The following is a 21550-nucleotide window of genomic DNA, read 5'->3' as shown; positions in this document are numbered from 1 at the left end:
CTTGGCAATTTCTACTTCAGATTCGAACGTTTAACGTTACCCCTTGTTGTTTCCAGCGCGCTTAATTTCATGTCAATATAAGCAAATTTTGTTGTAACAACATTGGTCTTTCCAAAACATTTCATTGGTGGATTTAGATTCCTACTGGACATCGTTTCGTAAAGGGTTAAATGCCTTTACAGGTTCACCGCGTTTATATTTATTTACAGCAGTTTGGACGTCCACGTATTTTCTTGTCGCCACGTCCTGGTTTAATTCCTGTTTGGGCAAGGCGACACTACTTGTCGTTCATGTTTAGTCATCCCCTCGTTTTATCTCCGCGAGAGAAAGACCGCCCTTCTATTTAAAGTAATAATATCAATCACTTTAACGTTGCTAGATTTTATCGGGCCAAATGATTTTGAAACGCGACAAATGCGTCCATCTCTAGCCTGTTGTAGTCCACAAACGCGGTTAAATTGTATTTCGTGGCAACGTTTGTTGCATCTACGAATGCAGTTTGTTTTAAAGGCTCTCCACGCGTTTGATGGTTCAAAACTGTCGGTGGTCATAGTGTTATTTCAATTACGGCAACTATTAATTACCTGGACAGTCGCAACGTTATACACGTAGATGTGTCGTACATTTGTGGAACGACGTCAATGGATGGGTCACGTTTCTTACTGCAATAATTGCCGCTATAACTTCTACCCAAAATATAGGATGATCTATCGCAGTTTTTATTGGCAGCGTTGATTCTGACATTTTTTAATTGAGGCAGACTATAAGAATTAAAATATATGTCGTTGCGTGGATTTATGTAATAAGCGAAAAAGCTTATTCCAAACATTTATGCGAATCTAGGTTAATTATTCCCGTGTCATGGGTCCGTTGTACATACGTTAAATTGTCGCGCTTAAGACATCTCCCCATCTTAATTTGTGTCATCGGTGCCATTTCAAGTAAATCAAAAATTGATAACTGCGCTATCTGGGCAGTCGTAACCCTTTACCTAACCATAATATTAGACCCCGGACTCCTTCTTTTGCCCCGAACCAGTTCACTTATTTCCGTTGCTATGTGCTGTTTTAGTGCCGGCATATCCTACAGCCCCAAGTGTGTAGCTATAATAGCGGCAGCCTTTTCAGCGGCAAGCAGTGCGGTATTGCTGCAAAAATTGGGAATATTACACTATGGTTATTGATTTATTGATTATTGGTTATTGTACACTTTTTTATTCATCTTATTTGGTCTACTCTTTGAGTGGTCGGAAGTTAAGGATTGGATGATGCTCTGTGAGTCACTTGTATTACTGTTTCCGTTTTTGGCTTGGCTGTGCGGAAATTTAGTGATATTATAGCCATCAATTATAAAGTGAATATGACACACCCGTCCCGTAATCTTAGACCAAATGAGATACCTATTTCGGGATGACTGTTCCTGTTACTATTTTATCATGTGTAAATCTGTGTGAATCTGGTTGTAGTATTTGTTCTAGAGGTAGTTTAGTATTGTTCACTTTAGGTCTACTGGATCGTCCTGATTGTTACCTAATTCTCGGAATCTGAAGTCAGTTATTGACATAGTCATAGATCACGCGCACAGGCGTCTTGGTTGAACCGTTTAATTTCCGGATTTATTTATGTGATATGTAAGTCTTTCTTTAGGTCTTAAATTATTTTACCACGCGGTATATTACTGTTCGTTCTTTTGCAGAATGGATTATGGTACGTTGCGAGGGCTTTGGTTGTGATATGATTAGGGTCGTGTACTGATACTCGAGAGAGCATGATTTGTTTAATCCTTAGCTCAAGGCTAGGATCTCCTTTCGATATTGGTCTTTTGAATCTTTTTTTTTTTTTTTTTTGTTGTTGTTGTTGCTTAATACTCCGGTGCGCGCATGTATCGCATTTGATTAGACTATATCCAATTTACGGAAATGTGAGTCGATCGCTGATCCATATACTTGACAGCCATAGAGAGCCATAGACATGATTGACTCATATGAGCGCCACGTAGAGGTCCAAGAACGTTGTTTGGTCTGCTCCCCAGTCTGCATCTCTGAAGCTGCGGGGCAAATTGATGTCTCGATTGTACCGTTTGACGAGTTCTTTGATAGGTTGCCCAAGTGCGCCTAAGAATATTGCTTGATTTTGAAACTTTACAATTACTCCAATTAGGGTTAGCTTTGGCGGTCGTGGGAGGATACTAACCCCTGGTATAAACACTATGCCTATTGTTGTTTTTTTTTGTTGGTGCTAGTTATCAGTTACAATTATTGGATTATGTGATTTATCCTGGTATGTTCGGGGATATGGGTTTATTTTGCCTCTCTTTTTTTAATTATTGTTCATATTGCCTTAGAAGTCAAACACGACATGATGGGCATGTGTTGTTTTATTTAGAAACAGCATAATTATGGATACTAAATTTTATACCTGATTTTAGAAAGAAAACTGTCTAATAACGTATCATTGTAATCTGAAATAACGCAGAAACTATGGTTGACAGTGCTGCCCGGTACTTATGAGATTTCCGTTTGTGTGTGCTTACACACGCACTTGTATATATGCAACACACATGTACAAATCAACTTGTAATAGGTTGCAACTAAACCATTAAGATTGATAAAGACATGCTCCAAATGGACCGTAGTCAACAAATTTGTCTACGTTCACATAACATCTCTCTCTCTCTCTCTCTCTCTCTCTCTCTCTCTCTCTCTCTCTCTCGTCAAGGAAACTCTTAATCAAATATAGATGGAAGTATATATGTGCATGATATCCCGAATCACATTTAGGCAGATGGTTTATAGAGAGAGACACATTCCCTTCATACAGCTACACCATTCTGATATAACATCGATGCACACAAGCCACAAGCGACACTTGCCCTTGCCGATTAAGGGGTGTACAGTCATATATGTTTGCAGATGCATGGAGACGTTTTGAAATATATCAATACTAATCTCTTTAGATCCAATTTACTTGATAAACATGCTAACCCTTTATTACTAAGGAACCCACAATTTCATTTATTTCGCTGGAGAGACGCGGTTGCTTAATTGGTACAGTGTCTGAATTGTAATCCACCTGTCTCCTGCGTGATACTTTCATTAACCATAGCTCCGGGGAGGAGGACTGTCATGGTGTGTCATTGGAAACACATCTAACGTCCACTTATGTGGCATTAGAAAACCATCAATATCTGTCAATGCCACTCACACACCCGGGCATTGTTTACAACATTGATATCTAGTTAGTAGAAATTGATAATTTCACGAAATAATATTGCAATAAATATCTATAAAGTAGTAATTCAAAATCTCGAATAGATAACAATTTGAGTGATCCATCACAAACACGTGACAAGTGGAACATAATCTAGAACTAAAGAAAGTATTGATGTTACCAGAAACATTCAGTCAGTACTCCGTCAAAGAGAAATAATTTAGATAAATATATTCATTTTCAAAATGTTGCTGACAATTTGAAATGACCAAGAGAGCATTGGATTCTATTTTTAAACGTGTACATATTGGTAGATCCCATGAAGCCTATACTTCACTGTCAGTACAACAAAACGCTTCTAATGATGTGGCTATGGAATCTCTCTTGAAAGGTAATGCGTTGCTATCTGATGCAAAACGTCAAAGTTTTAGGAATTGTAAAAAAACAAAAACAAAAACAACTGGACATATCAAAGTCAAATTGGCAAGAAAAAAGGAACAATTATTTGAGGTGTGGTGCTATGCAAGAAACGTTATTCAAGGCTAAGATAACTTCAGACAACCCATATTAGTGGAAGAGTTTAAAAACAGTTGCGTTTGTAGTGACAGTTAGACCTACCATGATAAAAAAAGCTCGAAATCTAGGACAATTATGTACAGCTGAAAATTATACTTTGAATCGCACACTTTCATTTGTCAATATGAATTACTCTCTGCTTGCGTTTTAACAAAAATAAATATTAAAAAATTAATAAATAATTGTTTTAAGAAACAAAATTAAAAATAAATATCTCTGTCTCACACAAGCACTTCAAATCTCAATCTGGCTGAAGCTATAGCCTTTACCGAACACAATCTTGAATGTTTTAGAGTGACGACTGACCTACATCCTGGTTTTATTATTGTATCTTGCTTTTCATATTAATGTTACTTCCTTGAACAAGTATTACCTCTTACTTTAACATCCGAACATGAATCATTCTTATTGACTGATCAGATTTTAATTTGGGTAATACTCTTGCATTGGACCAAGCAATTGGAATTGTAGTGAATTCAGTCAAGAATATTTTGGATAACAGTAGTGTCAAAAACTGTTATCACATCACCATAGCCACTTGAATTTAATTAGAATTATACACATTTAAACTTGTGGTAGAGTGCTTCGGACTACGTGGATTTAATTCAGAATAATCTAAGTTCATTTCAAATTATCACTTTGTATTTTCGGGAAATAAGTTATTTGTTGAATTTGAAAATTATTTGTTGTTGGTAGCTATTTTTATTTAATTAAATTAAAACCAAAGTATCTGTCTGTATATATATATATATATATATATATATATATATATATATATATATATATATAGACAGAAAGAGAGAGAGTCAGAAACAGATCTGAGAAACACATTGCACATTATACACTTCTATACTTCTCAACTTAATGTTATGTTGCTTCTAGATGTAGTGATACCGTTACCTGCAAATTGTTCACTAACAGATGAAGGTCTGCGCCTATGTATTTGCCAAAAATAAGGCGACCAAGTTTTCTCATCTTAATTTGCCTGTTTTTGTTCTTATGTTATGATGCCTTTACTATACACTAAATGCCCATCTAGGAAACAGACTTTCGTCTTGATTCTAACTCGCTTGTACTAGCTATACCTGCTCGTTATCATTAGCATTGTGTGCTTTGTATTCTACACAAATTTACCCCAAATCCGTATTATTGTCCTAATATCATACACTACACAATGAAGGAAAGGCCTTTATTAATTTTACATAGAGGAGGACGGGGGCTGGGCTATGTCTAAGGAAAGAGCATTACTGGCTTCACAAATGTGCGGCTAATGAAACGTGTCGAAATATTACTATACCTTATGTCAACATAGGTCATGGATATCAATTCCTGCTCCTTTGTTATGTGCTTACTATTCATGTCCTTTACTTCGATGAAACGACTCTTTGCGAAAGGTGTGGCACATTCAGATAAGTAGGTTTCAATGTAGGTTTGATGTGCGTTCGATGGTTGTTGATATGAATCGAAATAACACTTAAGTAAAGTAATTCATTTTATTCAAAATAGAAGATTTTGTTACTGAGGTACATGGATGAAAAATGCAGTTCTTATGTTCAGTCACATTTCATTACAGTTTATATTGTTCCATCATATATCAATACACATTTATATTATTTTAAATAAAATCCGAATATACACTAAGAAATAGCAGAAGAAAAAGAGACTAAAGGCATCCTAAAACATAGATATAACGACCAATACTAGTTATACGGTATGTAAAGCTACAATTGTCCTTTATTTGATCTAAAGGATAATGCATTTATATTATATATGTCAATGCATCTCAGCAAGAAAAACACGCTCACAGACAAATGAAGGACCGGTACACAGACATAGGATAAATGAAAACTATAGCATTACACATTAGTACTCAGAAATATATTTAATTCCTTTTTATTCTCAGTCCAAAAGTAGTTATAAAAGGAATCATGTATAAATATCTGCATAAAGCTATATTAAACATTATAAAAATGTGATAAATCTTTTAACTCCTCGTCATCGTCACAGATTCCCTCTATACAAATGATTATGAATAGGTGCACCACTGTGTTCTGGAGTTTAAGTTGTGTTTTAACCCTGATTGGTTGTTGGACTCCAAAGGCTGAGATCCAGTTTTGGTATATGTAAGCATGTAAGGGCCAAATTCCTGAAAATTTATACGCATATAATTATTATTATTATTATTATTATTATTATTATCATATATGTGTGTGTGTGTGTGTGTGTGTGTGTGTGTGTGTGTGTGTGTGTGTGTGTGTGTCTTTGAGGGGAAATGGTCTGGTCCGGTGCGCGCGCACTTGGATTCGATACTACATATTTGTTTCAGTTAAGGAGTCACTACTCATCTTTTTTGTTCTTCTCTTTTGTTCTCCTTTCTGATAAACTGCACTTCTACTTTGAAAACATATTTTCCTCATTTTTATTCAGTTTCTTTCGTCAACGTCCTAGACATTTTTTGCCTTTTGTCGTCCAAAATTTATCACAAATCCAAACGAAGTGCGTAAAGATAGATGCCTGTTAAACTTAATATTTGATGAATCTCTACAAATTGTAATTAACCGGTACTAACATAGTGAAAAACCATCCCAAAGATACCAATATACCGTCATCGTACCTGTCAGACGCCGAGAGGAACACATCTTGCGTAATAACGAAGGTGCTATTATACACATTAGCACACAGTACAGATGATAGGGTCACTGCTCTAATGGCGGTTAACTTGCCTGAAAGATAATTATTAAAACAGACCTGTATACTTTAAAGATGAATTGCCTATGAAATCCTTTTAAAACGTTTATTAATGAAAACATCATGGATATGTCTGAAACTAAGACCGGAAACTGTGACACTAAAACGGTATCTCACATGTATTTCAATAAAATAACGAAGGAGTGATAATCTATTTTTTAAAGATTAATATTTTAACAATCTTTTATAGTAATAACCAGTTTAATTTTTCTGTAAGAAAGCATAAAGGGCGAGTAATCCGATAAAAGGATGTTATATTGTTGCGGATTGTGTATTACCCCGTCCTTAACATTCAGGATATATTTTGAATTAACCGGATAGTCAATATATGTCATGCTTTCACGACTCACCGATAGAAAATCCTTCCGGCTCAGGCCTCTCATACCAATACCTGTCTCCATATTTGAGGGCTCTAAACTGCTTTGCAAGGATGCAATTTAGTGTTGGACCGACGTTAAATTGGGAGGGTATCTCCTCGCTGACAAGACCAGTCCAAAGGTCTATGTCCTTCGGTGATCTGTATGATTTAAGACGTAAATTGATCAGTTCATGAATTTAACAAATCAAGAAATGATAATGCTCTCTCACGGACTATCTATTTTCCAAGCAGAACTGTTTCAAATGATGAGATTCACTGGCATTTTATGGGTGCCTGCCGTCGTCTACAACATGTTTAATATAAAATGCGACCCGGTATTTTCTCTCTTTCATCTTAATGTAAGTGCACCGATTTAAATGGATATGTGCACGCCATATACGTTTTCTCAAATACAGAACAAAATATTTCAAAATGATTTACTGCCTAGCTTTTGTGGATAACGTTTGAGCCATTTCATTTAATACGCTCTCCTGGTTTGATGTGGAGAAAGGTTGGGTGTGTAGAGGGTAGGTGAAATGGATAGGTCGGATTTGAAAGGAACTTAACGCTAAAACTGACTGTTTGAGGAAAGAATGTACTGCATCCTTCCTTTTCCCTAATCCCAATTTTTTATGCAGAAACATATATTATTATTAAATGTTTAGGTATGGTGTTGGGGATGGCTGAGTGGTCTATGATGCTCAACTTTACAGATCACTCATATGTCATATCTGTCCGTATGGGTTTGAGTCTCGTGTCAGCCAAGGATGGCATGTGCGAAAGCGTGCCATTAACTATCAGATGGTCGTTGGCTCTACCCGGGGCTTCCAACATGATATGCAATAGTCGCCATGTATAGCCTATTAAAAACAAGAACACCTGACCAATCCGTATATATACGGGCAAAATGCACTTCAGCAGGTTGTAAAAATGTAACGATAAGGTATTGCAACAAAGTTTAAAATTTAAGAAGATAAAGCTTTCCAAATGATCACAAGATATAGTACTGATAGATAGAATTAGGCGGTAAAGATCTTAAAATAATTAAAAAAATCTCAAAATAAATGATAACGGATAAAGCAACTTTCAATTATTTGCCGAATTTGTTATGTAAACCGCATTACTTCGAAACGACTAAGATGGTATCTTGCGGTACATAAACATTAAGTCCCGTAATATAATTTAAATCAAGTATTGAGTGTCTTAAATGATGTAAATTGATCCACGACAACACTGTGTTCTATTTTCAGCTAACATGGCAGGACATCTTGCCGACCCGAACAATTTTAGAAGTTAGTTTAGTGCATACCCTTGTTACTGCATAACTCCTCTTACTGCTTTATCTACCCTTTATTTATCCTTAATAAATATTTACCGATTATGAAAGCAAATTAGGTTCGTCAACGATATCGGATATGAATAGAATGTCCAATTTCCGGTTTTGCGCGAATTTCAGTGTAGAAACTGAGTCTGAAAAGTTCCTGAAATTTGTGATTATTGGGATCCATTGTAGTTCAAACGATTTCTAGTGAGAATGGATTTTCTGATGCACAAATGAAAACTTTTTCCGCTTGCCGGCACGACAGGCTGCCAAGTGATGCTGAAACCGTCTGTACACATGGACAAAAGACCAATATAGACCGCTGTTATTTCACTGAATTTACTCTGGAAAAGAAAATTGATTATGGACTGTTTGAATTGCATATGGTCAATCTTAGCTGATAACCAAGTGAATCGGGAATTTAGAACTTAACAGTTTGGTAAACTATTTGAGTTCCTTCCATATGAAGACGAAATGATTCGCGGAAAAATTAAATTAAATTTGTTTTCAGAGTGCATAATGTTAGTCATTTGTGTTTAAAGAAAGTAGCATATGCAAAAGTACAATTCGAGCGATAGGGTTGTTGTTCTATTGCGGGCATGATATCGCCAGTTATGAACTAGTAGATTAGTATCGTATACGACACAATGTTACAATGATAATATGAAACAGAATTATTTTGTGAACCAGACTATGAACATGGCTTCACTTTTTATCCATTCACAGAACGAAAATTAGGAAGTGTTTTCTCCATTCTGTTTGCAGAGATGATGGAGTTTTCATTCCAGATGCTCAAACCTTTATCCATTCTTTACAAGTGTATTTCCTACAATAACGTCTGCTTGGGGCAGTCTCAGGAGTAAGGTAAGTGGTCGCGCTGTTGGGAGATTATCTCACTGCAAAACTCCCCTCCTTGACCGTCCTGAACATGTATACGGCAAATAGGTATCTTCTTGACGTCGATTTTTTGCAGGTCAATTTTGTTGACAAATGGTAGATAAAAGCGTCGCAGTTGAACGTCTCAATTAAGTGTTTCAAAGAAAATCAACTTGATGTTACGGAGAATTCTTATTTGTTTCGCGTGGTGTGCGTAACGAACTCTGAGATTTTGAAACATTTCTGTCCAGTTTCAGACGTCCAAATCTCTTGATTGCACGATACGTTTAGATGCGTTTAGAGTAAATAATCAACGTTTGACACCATGAATCGTTTTGAGAGACGCAGATTATTAGAGGGAGTTTTACAGATGCTCGCAACAAGTAATTGACCGCTACTAATTGTTTAGACCCTCCATGCTTCTCCAGCCAATTCCGGAAATGCATTTCTGTCATTAAATGTTATAGGATCCGTAGTTTTATATTATCGTCACTGGATTCAAGGGTCTTAGCAAATTTCTTTGACTCTAACAACTATATTCTGCCTAGACACTGGCTGAATAATTACTAGCCCATTTACAGATCGGCCCAAAACTCATTTAGAAGACTATTACTCGGTCACCCATCATAAAAAATGAACAAACAAGCATATAATTAATGGTTTCAGTTTGGTTTCAGTATGTCTTAAAATTAATAGATCAAATTAATCGCTTCCATTTTTTTGTTATATTGTCTGTTTTTAAAGGGGGTCATTATGCTTCTTGTTAAGTTCAGTTTTATTTCTGTTTTGTGTTTTGTCATGGTTCCATTATATACAGTCGACTCATATCTGATAATGCTTTTAAAAACAAATATTAAGATGAACTGATTCATTCATGTTGATCTTATGTATTTTGCTGTACCATTTATAATGTCAGCATGCAAAGAAAAGGATCGTTCTTCTCTTTGCAAACATTATTTCAATTCTTACGAAAATAATGATGTATACGTGTCAATTACATATTTTTAACAAAACACGAGCTACTTTAGTCTATATAGTGATACAGATAAGCATAGTTCTGCACACAAAATGATGACTTTAATGAGAACAGTGCTTAAAAGTGTGTTTGTCTTTATGAGTGTGTGTAATTGACAATAGGAAAGAACATTCATCTTACTCATAGACACTCCTCAGCAGTGCTATGGTGATGTTGTCGTGCCGTGTTAAGGATGTCCAAGAGCTTGGATCGGCCAGAGATTCCCCACAATATTCTGTCCGGTATCTCCAGTAGGGAGGAATTCCGTGATCTCTTCCCCTGTTTATGTTCAAAGCCGCCAGGTCGAAACTTATACCGTTCCGGAGGAACAGCTTGTTCCTCGCTCCATCTTCAACGAATCTTTAAAAGTTATGAAGTTTTCATGGTCATATTTTATTCCAGAATGTGTTAGTGAAGAAGAGACAATATAGTGTGAGCTAATCAGTATGTTATGATTGGAAGATATAACCTTATAGGGAAAATCAAAACCAGACACAACAAGGAAAGAAACCATTTGGTGAAATTCTATGCTGTCTAAATGTGTCTTTCAAGCTGACTGGGACTCATTCTTCAATTATTTATATCGCTTAATGATACAAGTGTAATATGCGGTGTGTAGGACAGTTATCTGTTGGGGACGGTTTGCGTATCAGCAAAAATGCTGAAATAGGCAATCAATGATATAATTAATATATAAGCGTTCTCTATGAGTTTTTTGTAAGTGAATTCCGTATTCTTCTCGATTTTTTGTTTTCATCTTTAAACATTCAGCCCTTCCGTCTGACAGTACCAACCAATAGCCACAGCCTAATGCAACAGTCAATTATTTTTAGGAATCTGACATGATATTATTAAAAAGTTATACGTCTGTATATATAACGAAATAAACTACATTCATTAAAATACACCGAGGTGTGCTAACACGGAGACATTAGCGATTTCAAATAAAGTTTAATCGTTTATTGGCTATAACTCTCACAACATTATCCAATCCCAAACTAAATTAGCTTCGTACATTAGCAATGTATAACGCAGAATGTGGACAATTACACGGCAGTAGGTAAAAACGTTGAGAATAAAAATCTGAAGTATTCTGTTTATTTGCTTCTTTAGAGAAAGAAAAAAATGAAACAGCTCTTTTAAACGTTATTTTTTAATTTCTAAAATGAAGCTCAAGGTTTTTACGAAAGGAAAGATTATATTTCAGTTCAATATGCATTGCTTATAAATACCCAGTCTTTCTGTATATATATATATATATATATATATATATATATATATATATATATGTTACTGCATTTGTATGGGAAAATATGAACGAGTTTCCCGAATGGAAACACTGCACGACTTTGAGAGTGCAGTATATCCATCCAACAACACAAGTCCATATTGTCCCAAACAAATGCAGTAACGTTTTTATTATATGCTCATTTTCTTACTCTACCTAAGGCATAATTATATAAACACAAATACACAACAAGAAACGAAGTAACTTAATGAATGCTGTATTCCAAACTAAATACACAACCGCAGATTCATCACTACACAACATTATTAATGCGCAAAAACCTCAGCCCAGAAAATTAATAACTTAGTAGCGCTCTAGACAAAGCTTTCGAAAGAAAATGGCGTTCTGGTCTTCTTAAAATTGAAATTCAGAGTCATATTGTGAATGAATCCTAAATTGCAACAACTTTTCCATCTGATTTGGAATGAATAGATGTTGGTATTTTTGTGGATTCTACGAAATTTCGTGATTATGGAATGGATTTATCTGTGCCAATTCTACATGAAATACATCGGATTGAAGCAGCGAGGGAGAAGCGTGTTGATATCTGCAAGTGTGTTTTTTATATGTCAATGAATGTTTGAAATTATTATTTGGGATATATATTTTTGTCTTTCAATTGCAGCTATCGAAGAAACGCTATGGAATATAATATTCATTTTAATTTGAGTAAAGTAAGGAGGCTGTAATTGCACTTAAAAGAGTAAAAATTACTGTACAATTTTGAGATGTGTAATCAAGCCTGAGAACCCATGACATGGCTGATCTAATCTGGATTTGCAGAACTAAGAAGGTACATTTTGAGGAAAAATTGTACGTATATTTTGCCATTCGTATTACCAGCTAATGAAGACAGTGTATGCATTGTCACTAGCTCGTTATTTGTAGGTACCCAGCAATTTATAAAATTTGGCGTCTATTCCCTGCCTTAATCCAAACTATTGTATCAAAACAGTTAACGTGGAATACATCAAAGCAGCTGGTAAACCACGAAACATCTATTTTAGTTCATAAAGAAACAAATTTAACCAACCGAAACGTAAAGCGCCTACTACGTAAGTGTACATGATTCATTTACAAGTCAAAAGTGCTGGCTTGGCGTCTGCGTCCATTGTTTGTTTACAATAGAACGTAGTTCGTTTATGAGTACAATATGTAGTGCGAGCGAGTTCAGTATCGTAAAATACTGAACCCTTTACACAATATAAAGTCAACGGAAAACAAAATGATGTGTTGTGATGTGATTTGGATTTGTAACGTAGCTTTAACAATTTTTCAGTCGTATCGCTACGATGTCTGCAATGTCGCAGTTAATAGTGATGTCTAGCACTCGGGCATCATGCCACAGACATGTAGTGTGTTGTCCCACCCAGTCATCGAGGCAGCTATTAGTACAATTTTTGTAAGTCCTTGGTACGACTAGGCCGGGAATCGAACCCACGACCTCCCGTGTCGGAGGCGAATGCTTTAATAACTAGGCCACAGGAGCGGTATAAAAGACAATGAGTATAGATAGATAGATAGATAGATAGAGATAGATAGATAGATAGATAGATAGATAGATAGAAAGATAGATAGGAAGATATTCAGATGGAAAGATCTTCAATTTTACTATAACAGTTAACATATACTAGCCACAACACGATGAAGAATGAAGGTATATATATATATATATATATATATATATATATATATATATATATATATATATAGAGAGAGAGAGAGAGAGAGAGAGAGAGAGAGAGAGAGAGAGAGAGAGATTGATATATAGATATAAGATAGATAGATATATAAACAGACAGATGGATAGATAGATATACCTATCAGTCCGAGGACATTTTGTTCCTGTCATCCATTTCAGCAATCGATTTGCCCCTGTTCTTCCTCTCATATAAAGCATATGTGGATTTAGATATGTGTCCTCTATTGGTTTCACATCCGGGTCATTGATATTTGAAATTTCATTAATCTCTGTCTGTAGCTTCATCAGATTCGATATCCAGGAATGTCCGATTCTAAACGAAATGAACAGAAAATGTACACATGTCTTTTCTTCCAAACTTTCATCTCTCCATCAAATTATCCATCCGTCTCACGAACAACAACAACAACAACAATAATAATAATAATAATAGTAATAATAATAATAATGGCTTAGTAAGCTAAGCTTCAGGAGCTCTAGGTTCTTTACAAAATTAATAACACAAACACATCACAACGACGACAATGTTACAAAACATGCAACATGAAATTACAGAACAAAACAGCCATACTGACACTACTTATGGAAGTAAACATTAATTTTCTAAGTCTCTTACTGTAGTCGAGATAGATTTATTTTAAGAGCACAAATTGGTGAGATCAAAGTGTTCATGTCTTTAAGATATATGGGTAATTTATTCCATATAGTTTGTTCCCGATACACAAAAGAACATTATCCACAGTGAGCAGAATTTGTGCTCTGTTCCAGATCGACCAAATAACTAGTGAAAGGTACACAGCCTTGCAATATGTGCTTTTGAATGTTCTATGGAGCACATACGTTTTAGTGGCATCAACAAAGAGAAGACTGCAGATGAAGCGCATGCGTCTCAGCTCCATATATGCAGTCTTGAATATGTTCAATTCAACTTCGTGTAATGTTACCGTACTGTCAAGAGTGGCACATAGGTTTCGTGAATTTATTGTTGTTATTGCTGATACTTATTAAATGAGGTAAAGGAAGTGAATATGATTCTTTTGCGTGGTGATCAAGATGGATTCAGTTGTATAATCATTCATCTTAGCGTTTTAATTGTCAATCATTAGTTCACATCGGAAATGCCCCTCTCTAAACTATAGCTGTTATTCTTAACTTCAGTTGAGCAGCTAGATTTGTATATTTATGTGACATCAGTGTACAGTTGTTGAGACCCCGGATGACGATCTATGAAAATGTGAAGAGAATGAGCGCATAGAATGGAGAGAATTGGGCCGAAATAAAGAGTCATGTGGAACAAAAAACGGGGATCAACTGGACTGGAATGTTTTCCATTTACGGACACAATCTGTGTCCTCTTGATTGAGTAGGACCGTCTTAAGACTATATCATCAATACCTAATTCCTGTTGGAGAAGGATAAGTTATATATCATGGTCAATTGTTTCAATGAAGCGGACAAGTCAAGAGGATGAGGACTGTAATCTTTTCACGATCCGAAGCAGAGAGAAGATAGTTTCAAACTCTCAGAAGGTTAGTTTCAGTATTATGCCGAGAGCTATATGTGACCTATACATTCATGAATATAGTCTGAATTTGGAGATATCAGTTGTGATAGGACAACGTTTGTTTAGATGAACGACAAGGTATATTCAGAACTAGTTCTTTAAATGATCAGAATCAAGTGTATTTTCCTTAAGAAGAGGGTTTGCAATAGCATTTTTCAGAGATTGTGGAAATTTCCTGGATGATAGAGAAATGTTTTTAATATCGGTTAGTGTCTGCAATATTGAATCTAAGAACTCAAGTATCAGCGATGTCAGAATCGAATTTAGTTAAATTGATTTTGGAGTGCTCTTCATCGCAGTTGTATGTAACAAATACATAGCAAAAGGTTCATGTGCTATTAAAGATTGCTATGTATATGTTGTATCCCTTCTGTATGATCATGACGATATGTCAATTAAAATTGTATTGTCAAGCTTATGTCCAATGGATTGAACTTTGTCAATGAGGCTCTATAACGTCGACAGGAAAGTAAGTAGTTGAAAATTGTATGTATTTAATCCTTGACATTAGGGTGTTTGCAGTTGGGCTTGTCAGCTATCTTAGTGCTGCAGTAGACTATTTGGTTGCATCAAATATGTGATATTCCTCTCCATAGCTTGATCGATCTGCTTATGAATATATATATATATATATATATATATATATATATATATATATATATATATATATATATATATATATATATATATATATATATATATATATATATATATATATAATTGAGAAGAAAGTGCAGAAACATATCTCAAACCGGTTTAAACCAAAGAAAAACATTAAAATTGCATTCATATAAGGAGTAAACATAGTACAAGAACTATTTACCGGAATGCTATTCCAAACTCATTGGCAATGTCAGTATTTATTGTAGAATTGTACCCTGTAAAGAACGTGCCTGCAGCACTCGCACTGAGGTAATTTTTTACCGCGACGTCACCTGATAGGAGCCAGGCAAGAAATTGAGTGTATGTAATGTGCTGAATCTGGGCGATGTTTATTTTCCTGGCCTCCTGGAATAATTCCTCCGAGTTTGTCCATCCTTTTCCCTTGAGAAGGTTTACAATACGGTTGTGTTCCTGTACAAACAGTGTGTGGTAAGAACCGAGGCTGGGTACAACATTCACTCTGGCGTCACCTGCGAATGAGAGTACGGTCGTTTGAATTATTCGGGTTGTATGCCTTTTCACAAAATGGAATCGACATTGGAAGACAAATACATAATCCTCATTCGTGTGTGTGTGTGTGTGTGTGTGTCTATTATGTATGACCGTATTGAATAATATAAATTCCATGCGGGTATTTCTTTTTCGGATGGGCTGAAATTCATCAAATGTTGATTTTGAAATCGAAATATAAATACCTGCTCTACGAGCATACTCTTGAAGTGGCGTTTAAAAGAATTGCATTTTTATTGCAAATATCAGTACGATGATGCACTAAATGAGGTCGCATGCATCTTTTACTCAAATGGTTAAGATAGCATAGGGACTATTTCGGTCTCAAATATGTTGATTTTCTGTCCCTAAAACGTGATCACAGTGCATTTTCTAGTTGAAAACTATTCCATTCAAGTTGAGGTGCACGTTAAGGCAAATTCAATAACTTATCTTCCTATGACAAAACAACGTTTATATAGGACGATTTTATACATTTTAATGTATTTTTCATTACACGCTGCCAATTAGTTTTTTTTGACGTTTTCTTCCATTAGTGTAGCTTGCAATGAACGTGTATTTCCTTAATAGTTCGAGTCTATATCAGAATGCATGTCATAATTTTGGAATTGGTCTCACTGTCAGAAATAATTTGTTGTGTTTTAGATAAGAAAAAGTTTATAAATGTAAATATTTTAAATTTTCTACTAACTTCAAATTAAATATCCGATAAAAGGAAAACAAGCAAGAGTGGGTAGAATTCTGTACATAAGACATTAATCATTGATATTTTTTCATACATGATACATCAGCGTGTAATTGCATACCTACATGTCTGTAACTTTTACTTACACGATGCCAAATACATTTTCAAAACGTTGGTAAAAGGCACTCAGATTTCATTGAACACGTTCACCTTGCATCTATTCAATAGATCGGTCATATCGTTTTGCAAGGAATGATATTCGGCCAATATAACACAGAGTTTAAATGGTCACTTTCTCAAGAATCATCAAAGCTCAGTTATTTTAAATTTGTTACTGTAGTTGGCGACCATACCTTATTACGAATCAACTCGATTTCAGTTTCAGTAGCCACTTTACATATCATCTTTATAAACGCGTGCCACAGATATATATTTTACACAGGTAAAGCGGTACATGCAAGAAAACGTACAATTACATGCTTGACACCTTGTCCAAAACTGAATGAGTAAGAATACATAAAGCGGAACAATCTGCATCAGTATATTTATGGCCTGAATCCTACTTACCGTTTCTTATAGGTATTAGATAAAGATATATAGGTGGACCTTTAAAGGGCATGCAATGCCGCACGTGTCTTTAACGTTCAACAGAGTTAGTCGTATTGTTTGCCTTAAACTTACCAGCAACGGAACAACTCTCCCCAGTCACCGTCAAAGAGCACGATGAATTGTCATCACTAGCTGGCAAGTTGTTTCCCACAGAGACAGCCATATACTCCGGAGAATCTTAAGTTAAAATTGAACAAAACTGAATGGACAATTTCTTTCATAATAACAATTATACAACCTTTCAACGGATTACGTAATATTTAAAGAATGTATGAATGAGTTTTCGTTACCCCAAATACGAGCTGCTTAGTTTAGGGTTGATCAGATAAAAGAAATATTTTCAACGTTTGTTGTGATGCCAGTTGGCTAAACCATTATGTCTGATGTGACGTAGACGTATTTCGAGGTCATCAGGCTGAATGTACAAATCGAGGAGTACATTCCTCAGAGTTGGAACAAAACACGAATCTAGCTTTTTATGTTTTGCATACCTTTCACTTTTTACCTCTGGCGAGTATTTTCAAAAATGTTTTGAGATTTAGGCGCGTTGGACTCATGGCATGTTGGAAATATAAAAGCTAGGACATCAGCGAACAGGTTTTGATAAGGACTTATGGATTGAATATCGTTATAGAAAGTCTTAACAATTTTAATAGATGCTAATTTGTCTGGAATATTTGATACGGACATTATTTAGGCAATACATATTGCCATCATATGTGTTTTATTTCATTACGAACTGCATTTGACTAGTATTCCATCACATGTCATCGCAGTTGAACAATGTACATGTGGATATGTCACCCGATATCATTGTTCTCGAATCATAGAAAACCCAATATCATTTTATTCAAATCACATCTGAAACGCTCCGGTGGCCTAGTGGTTATAGCGTCCGTCTCTAATGCGGGAGGTCGCGGGTTTGATCCCGGACCGAGTTATAAGAAAGACTTCTAAAAATGGGACTAACAGCTGCCTCGCTTGGAGCTCAGCATTAAGAGTTTAGTGCTATAACTCGTAGGCCTGGTGTCAGGATAATGTGACTGGGAGGACATCATGCTACATATCTGAGGCATGATGCCCCAGTGCTAGACATCACTACAAACTGCCACACTGCAGACATCACATCAATATGACTGAAAGATTGTTAAAGCTATGTTACAAATCCAAATCATACAAATCACATATGAGCGGATATTCAACCGAACATCATAGTATAAGTAATACATTTGACACTATTGTGGCCCCGTGGACAATACATAGAACAGTGATACACGACGTTTGGCCTTCCGGTACTTATCTTCGATCACCGTCTCAAACATAAGAGGCTTTACATAGCAGAAGCTTACACAGAAAAGTAAAGACATACATACATACATACATACATACATACATACATACATACATACATACATACATACATGCATGCATGCATGCATACATACACAGCATTATGATACAGGTTACAGAATTCTAATCGTACTCTACCCGGATCCACAGGTGAATCTGTGCCCATCTCAATGCCTTTAAGCACCGATTTATTTATTTATCTCGATCATGAACCATGTCACAGTCTCGGTGGTATAGACATCCATGCATAACAGACACGCCCACGTATCCACCTAGCCTAGTAATTTATTGTCATCTTTGCACAGTTAAACTGTATTCCTAACAGAGACATCGAGGTATATTGAAATCAGTATTGTGAATTACATCTATAATCCAAAGAGACGAGAAAATGCTATCCCTCGATTCTACAAAAGAAAGCTTGATATGACTAACATTAGGTTTATTAATACGAAACAAATAACATAATCATACAGGTTACAAAAAAATTAATTCGGACTCTTCGGAGATTCGAACCCAGGTCCGTAGGTAAACGGCACCAATCGCCTTGCCCATAAACACTTAAAATTATATATATATATATATATATATATATATATATATATATATATATATATATATATATATATATATATATATATATATATGACGAAGGAATAGTTATAGAGAGAGTGAGAGGAGAACGAACTTGGGTTTCGTAGCTTATATAATTCAGCCGCTGAGGAACCATAAACATTTGAAGCATCAATGTAGGAGGTTATCTGGTTCTCCTGCTGTCTTGGTCCAGCTGAAAAAAATAAAGAAATATACTTATATATATATATATATATATATATATATATATATATATATATATACATATATATATATATATATATATATATATATATATATATATATATATATATATATATATATATATATATATATATATATATATATATATATATATATATATATATATATATATATATATATATTATGTGCTGGTAAATGTTGGTATTGTAGTAATGTACACTTACAGCTATATATCTGCATAAAATAGCCGTTGCAGCCGTCTCCACCTCACCCCATCCCACCCAAACAAAATTTACATGATGCAAGAAGCGGCCTCTAATTTACCTCCAGGAGAATAATCTCCAGTTCTAAGATTTTCTTGGATGCAAAACCTTTTTGTTCTTTTTAAACAAGTGCAACAGGTGCTATAGAAATTTAATTCAGGATGGTATTTCAGGGAATTTTAGACACAAACGTATGGCCAATAAGTGCACAATTAATAATAGTCTTGTTACTGTACTGTCATTTATTGTTTGGGACATAAGCTTAAAAGACATTTGGGGGGAACAAAAAGACATTTGTTTGGTTTTTTAGTTTCATTGACTGCGTAAGTGGTTACGAGTCCATCGAAGAATAGCCAATAATTACAAAACTAATAATATGGTTTCTTGTTACTGTCCTGACATTTATTTTGGGGTACATAAGTTTTAATACTTTTGAGAGAAAAAAGTACATTTTGCTTGGTTATTTTGTTTCGCTGCGGAAGAAGTAACGAGTGAATCCATTGACGAATAATCGTAAGTTGCTTCTGAAATGCATGATTTGATGTGACCATAAAATCGATGAAAATTATTATGCCAGGAAAAGTTGTAAATTCACTGTATTTTATGTTTTATTTTTCAGAAAGCATTTCTCCTCTGATTTCGCAAACTGTTTCCACATACTTTTATTATCGCGAGGATTTTCTGATTTTATATTCATTTGATACTTACTCAGCGAACTGCAGTTCACATTCAATGCTGGGGCGGAACGTTTCACGTTCATGCAGGTGCCATTTTTAAAGAAACCGTCGCCGCTTGGTACGTAAATTGGAATGCACTTGTTACTGTTAATTCAAATGGAAAAGACTTGTAAATAATTTTCGAGAAAGGTGACTTTTGCTAAAGCTACATCGTCTCACTTTTTTCCAAAGTAAATCAAACTGAATGGCCCTTTTATATATCTATCTTACCACTAAACTTTGTTCAAATTATATATCATAAGATATGTATGCATGCTTAAATGTGTATATGCACCGATTTAGGTAGGCTAGAAAGAGAGAGAGAGAGAGAGAGAGAGAGGGACAGAGATCAACAGTATGAGATATGTATATGTTGGTGGCATTCTAAACGCAAATTGAGTATATCTCTAAAAGGCACTTACGTATTTACGGATTGATTGCTCGGTTTACAGCATTGAATTGTTCCACCGTTCGGTGCTGAAATTGTCCAATAATGAACACCGTTAGAGAGATATGATCTGATCATAGAGAGTTTTAATATAGTACACAATATTCAGAATGGATGCAACTCATGAGATTACTACACCAGTCTGATTCAATATCATTACGTCACAAATTACAACGTTACAAGAGTAGCCAGACGTTGAAGGCGAACCCCACAGCAAAACAGTTAAAAATGAATAATACTTTCCTTTTAATAACAAATAAATAAAAAAATAATTGCAATAATTGCAAAAAGATACATTGCAGTTAATTTAATAGAAGCAACAGAAATGGTTTTTGAGAAGTCAAAATGAAACAAATATCGAGAACGAGATGGTGCGTATTTTTTATAAATATTATTGAAAGAAGAAACAATAAATATTAATTTAGGCAACGAACGATATTCAGGGGAATAATGAAAGCAATAAAACATGTCTGCCAAATATTTAAGAGAAGATTCAGATTGAACATTGCTTTCAATGACCATTACATTAAACGACTTACCAAAATATTTAAAACGGTTCAAAACGAAAAAAATCTACATTATATATTTACTGTTTGTAAATAAACAAACTGATATTATACAACAAAGTGAAGATCTCGTAGGCTTTGTCGGGTGCAAACATGTCAATAAGGAAAAGGTAGAATTTATCGAAAAGAATCTTCGATTAAAAAAAAGCACACTGTGACTCCATGCACGAAGCAGCTAAAGCAAAACTGAAAACAATTACAGAAACATGGAACCTTTCAAGCCATTACAAGGACTGCAAAATAGCGGTGCTTTGTTAGTAATAAAGATGTATCTTCCTGGTTGGTCTT

At 35.1% G+C, this 21550-nt stretch overlaps 1 protein-coding gene across 1 annotated transcript; it reads right to left on the bottom strand.

The window, feature by feature from the left end:
* Nucleotides 1-1083: 1083 nt before the first annotated feature.
* Nucleotides 1084-20347, bottom strand: LOC149790274 (peroxidasin homolog pxn-2-like). The gene is made up of 9 exons (XM_089973190.1): nt 20241-20347; nt 19160-19258; nt 17197-17301; nt 15481-15790; nt 13212-13406; nt 10245-10463; nt 6884-7050; nt 6400-6508; nt 1084-1147 (listed from the first exon to the last, which is right to left on the bottom strand). The coding sequence occupies exons 1-9, from the start codon at nt 20290-20292 to the stop codon at nt 1084-1086; spliced, it is 1320 nt and encodes a 439-aa protein (XP_089829316.1). The 5' UTR covers nt 20293-20347.
* Between the last annotated feature and the right edge of the window lie 1203 nt (nt 20348-21550).

Source organism: Sinohyriopsis cumingii, chromosome 10, assembly GCF_028554795.1.
Source record: "Sinohyriopsis cumingii isolate HCF-2022 chromosome 10, ASM2855479v2, whole genome shotgun sequence".
In the NCBI taxonomy this organism is placed as follows: Eukaryota; Metazoa; Mollusca; class Bivalvia; order Unionida; family Unionidae; genus Sinohyriopsis; species Sinohyriopsis cumingii.
The sequence above is the reverse complement of the archived record's forward strand: the minus strand, read 5'-3'. Positions and strand labels throughout refer to the sequence as shown.

What these genes read in the sequence shown, in the direction of transcription:
- LOC149790274 (XM_089973190.1), bottom strand. Translation starts at nt 20,292, where the DNA reads ATGAACGTGAAACGTTCCGCCCCAGCATTGAATGTGAACTGCAGTTCG. An exon ending in GGAGAGTTGTTCCGTTGCTG is followed by an intron (nt 15,791 to 17,196) that starts GTAAGTTTAAGG and finishes TCTCATTCGCAG; the next exon opens with GTGACGCCAGAGTGAATGTT. An exon ending in CTGCTGAGGAGTGTCTATGA is followed by an intron (nt 7,051 to 10,244) that starts GTAAGATGAATG and finishes TAAATCATACAG; the next exon opens with ATCACCGAAGGACATAGACC.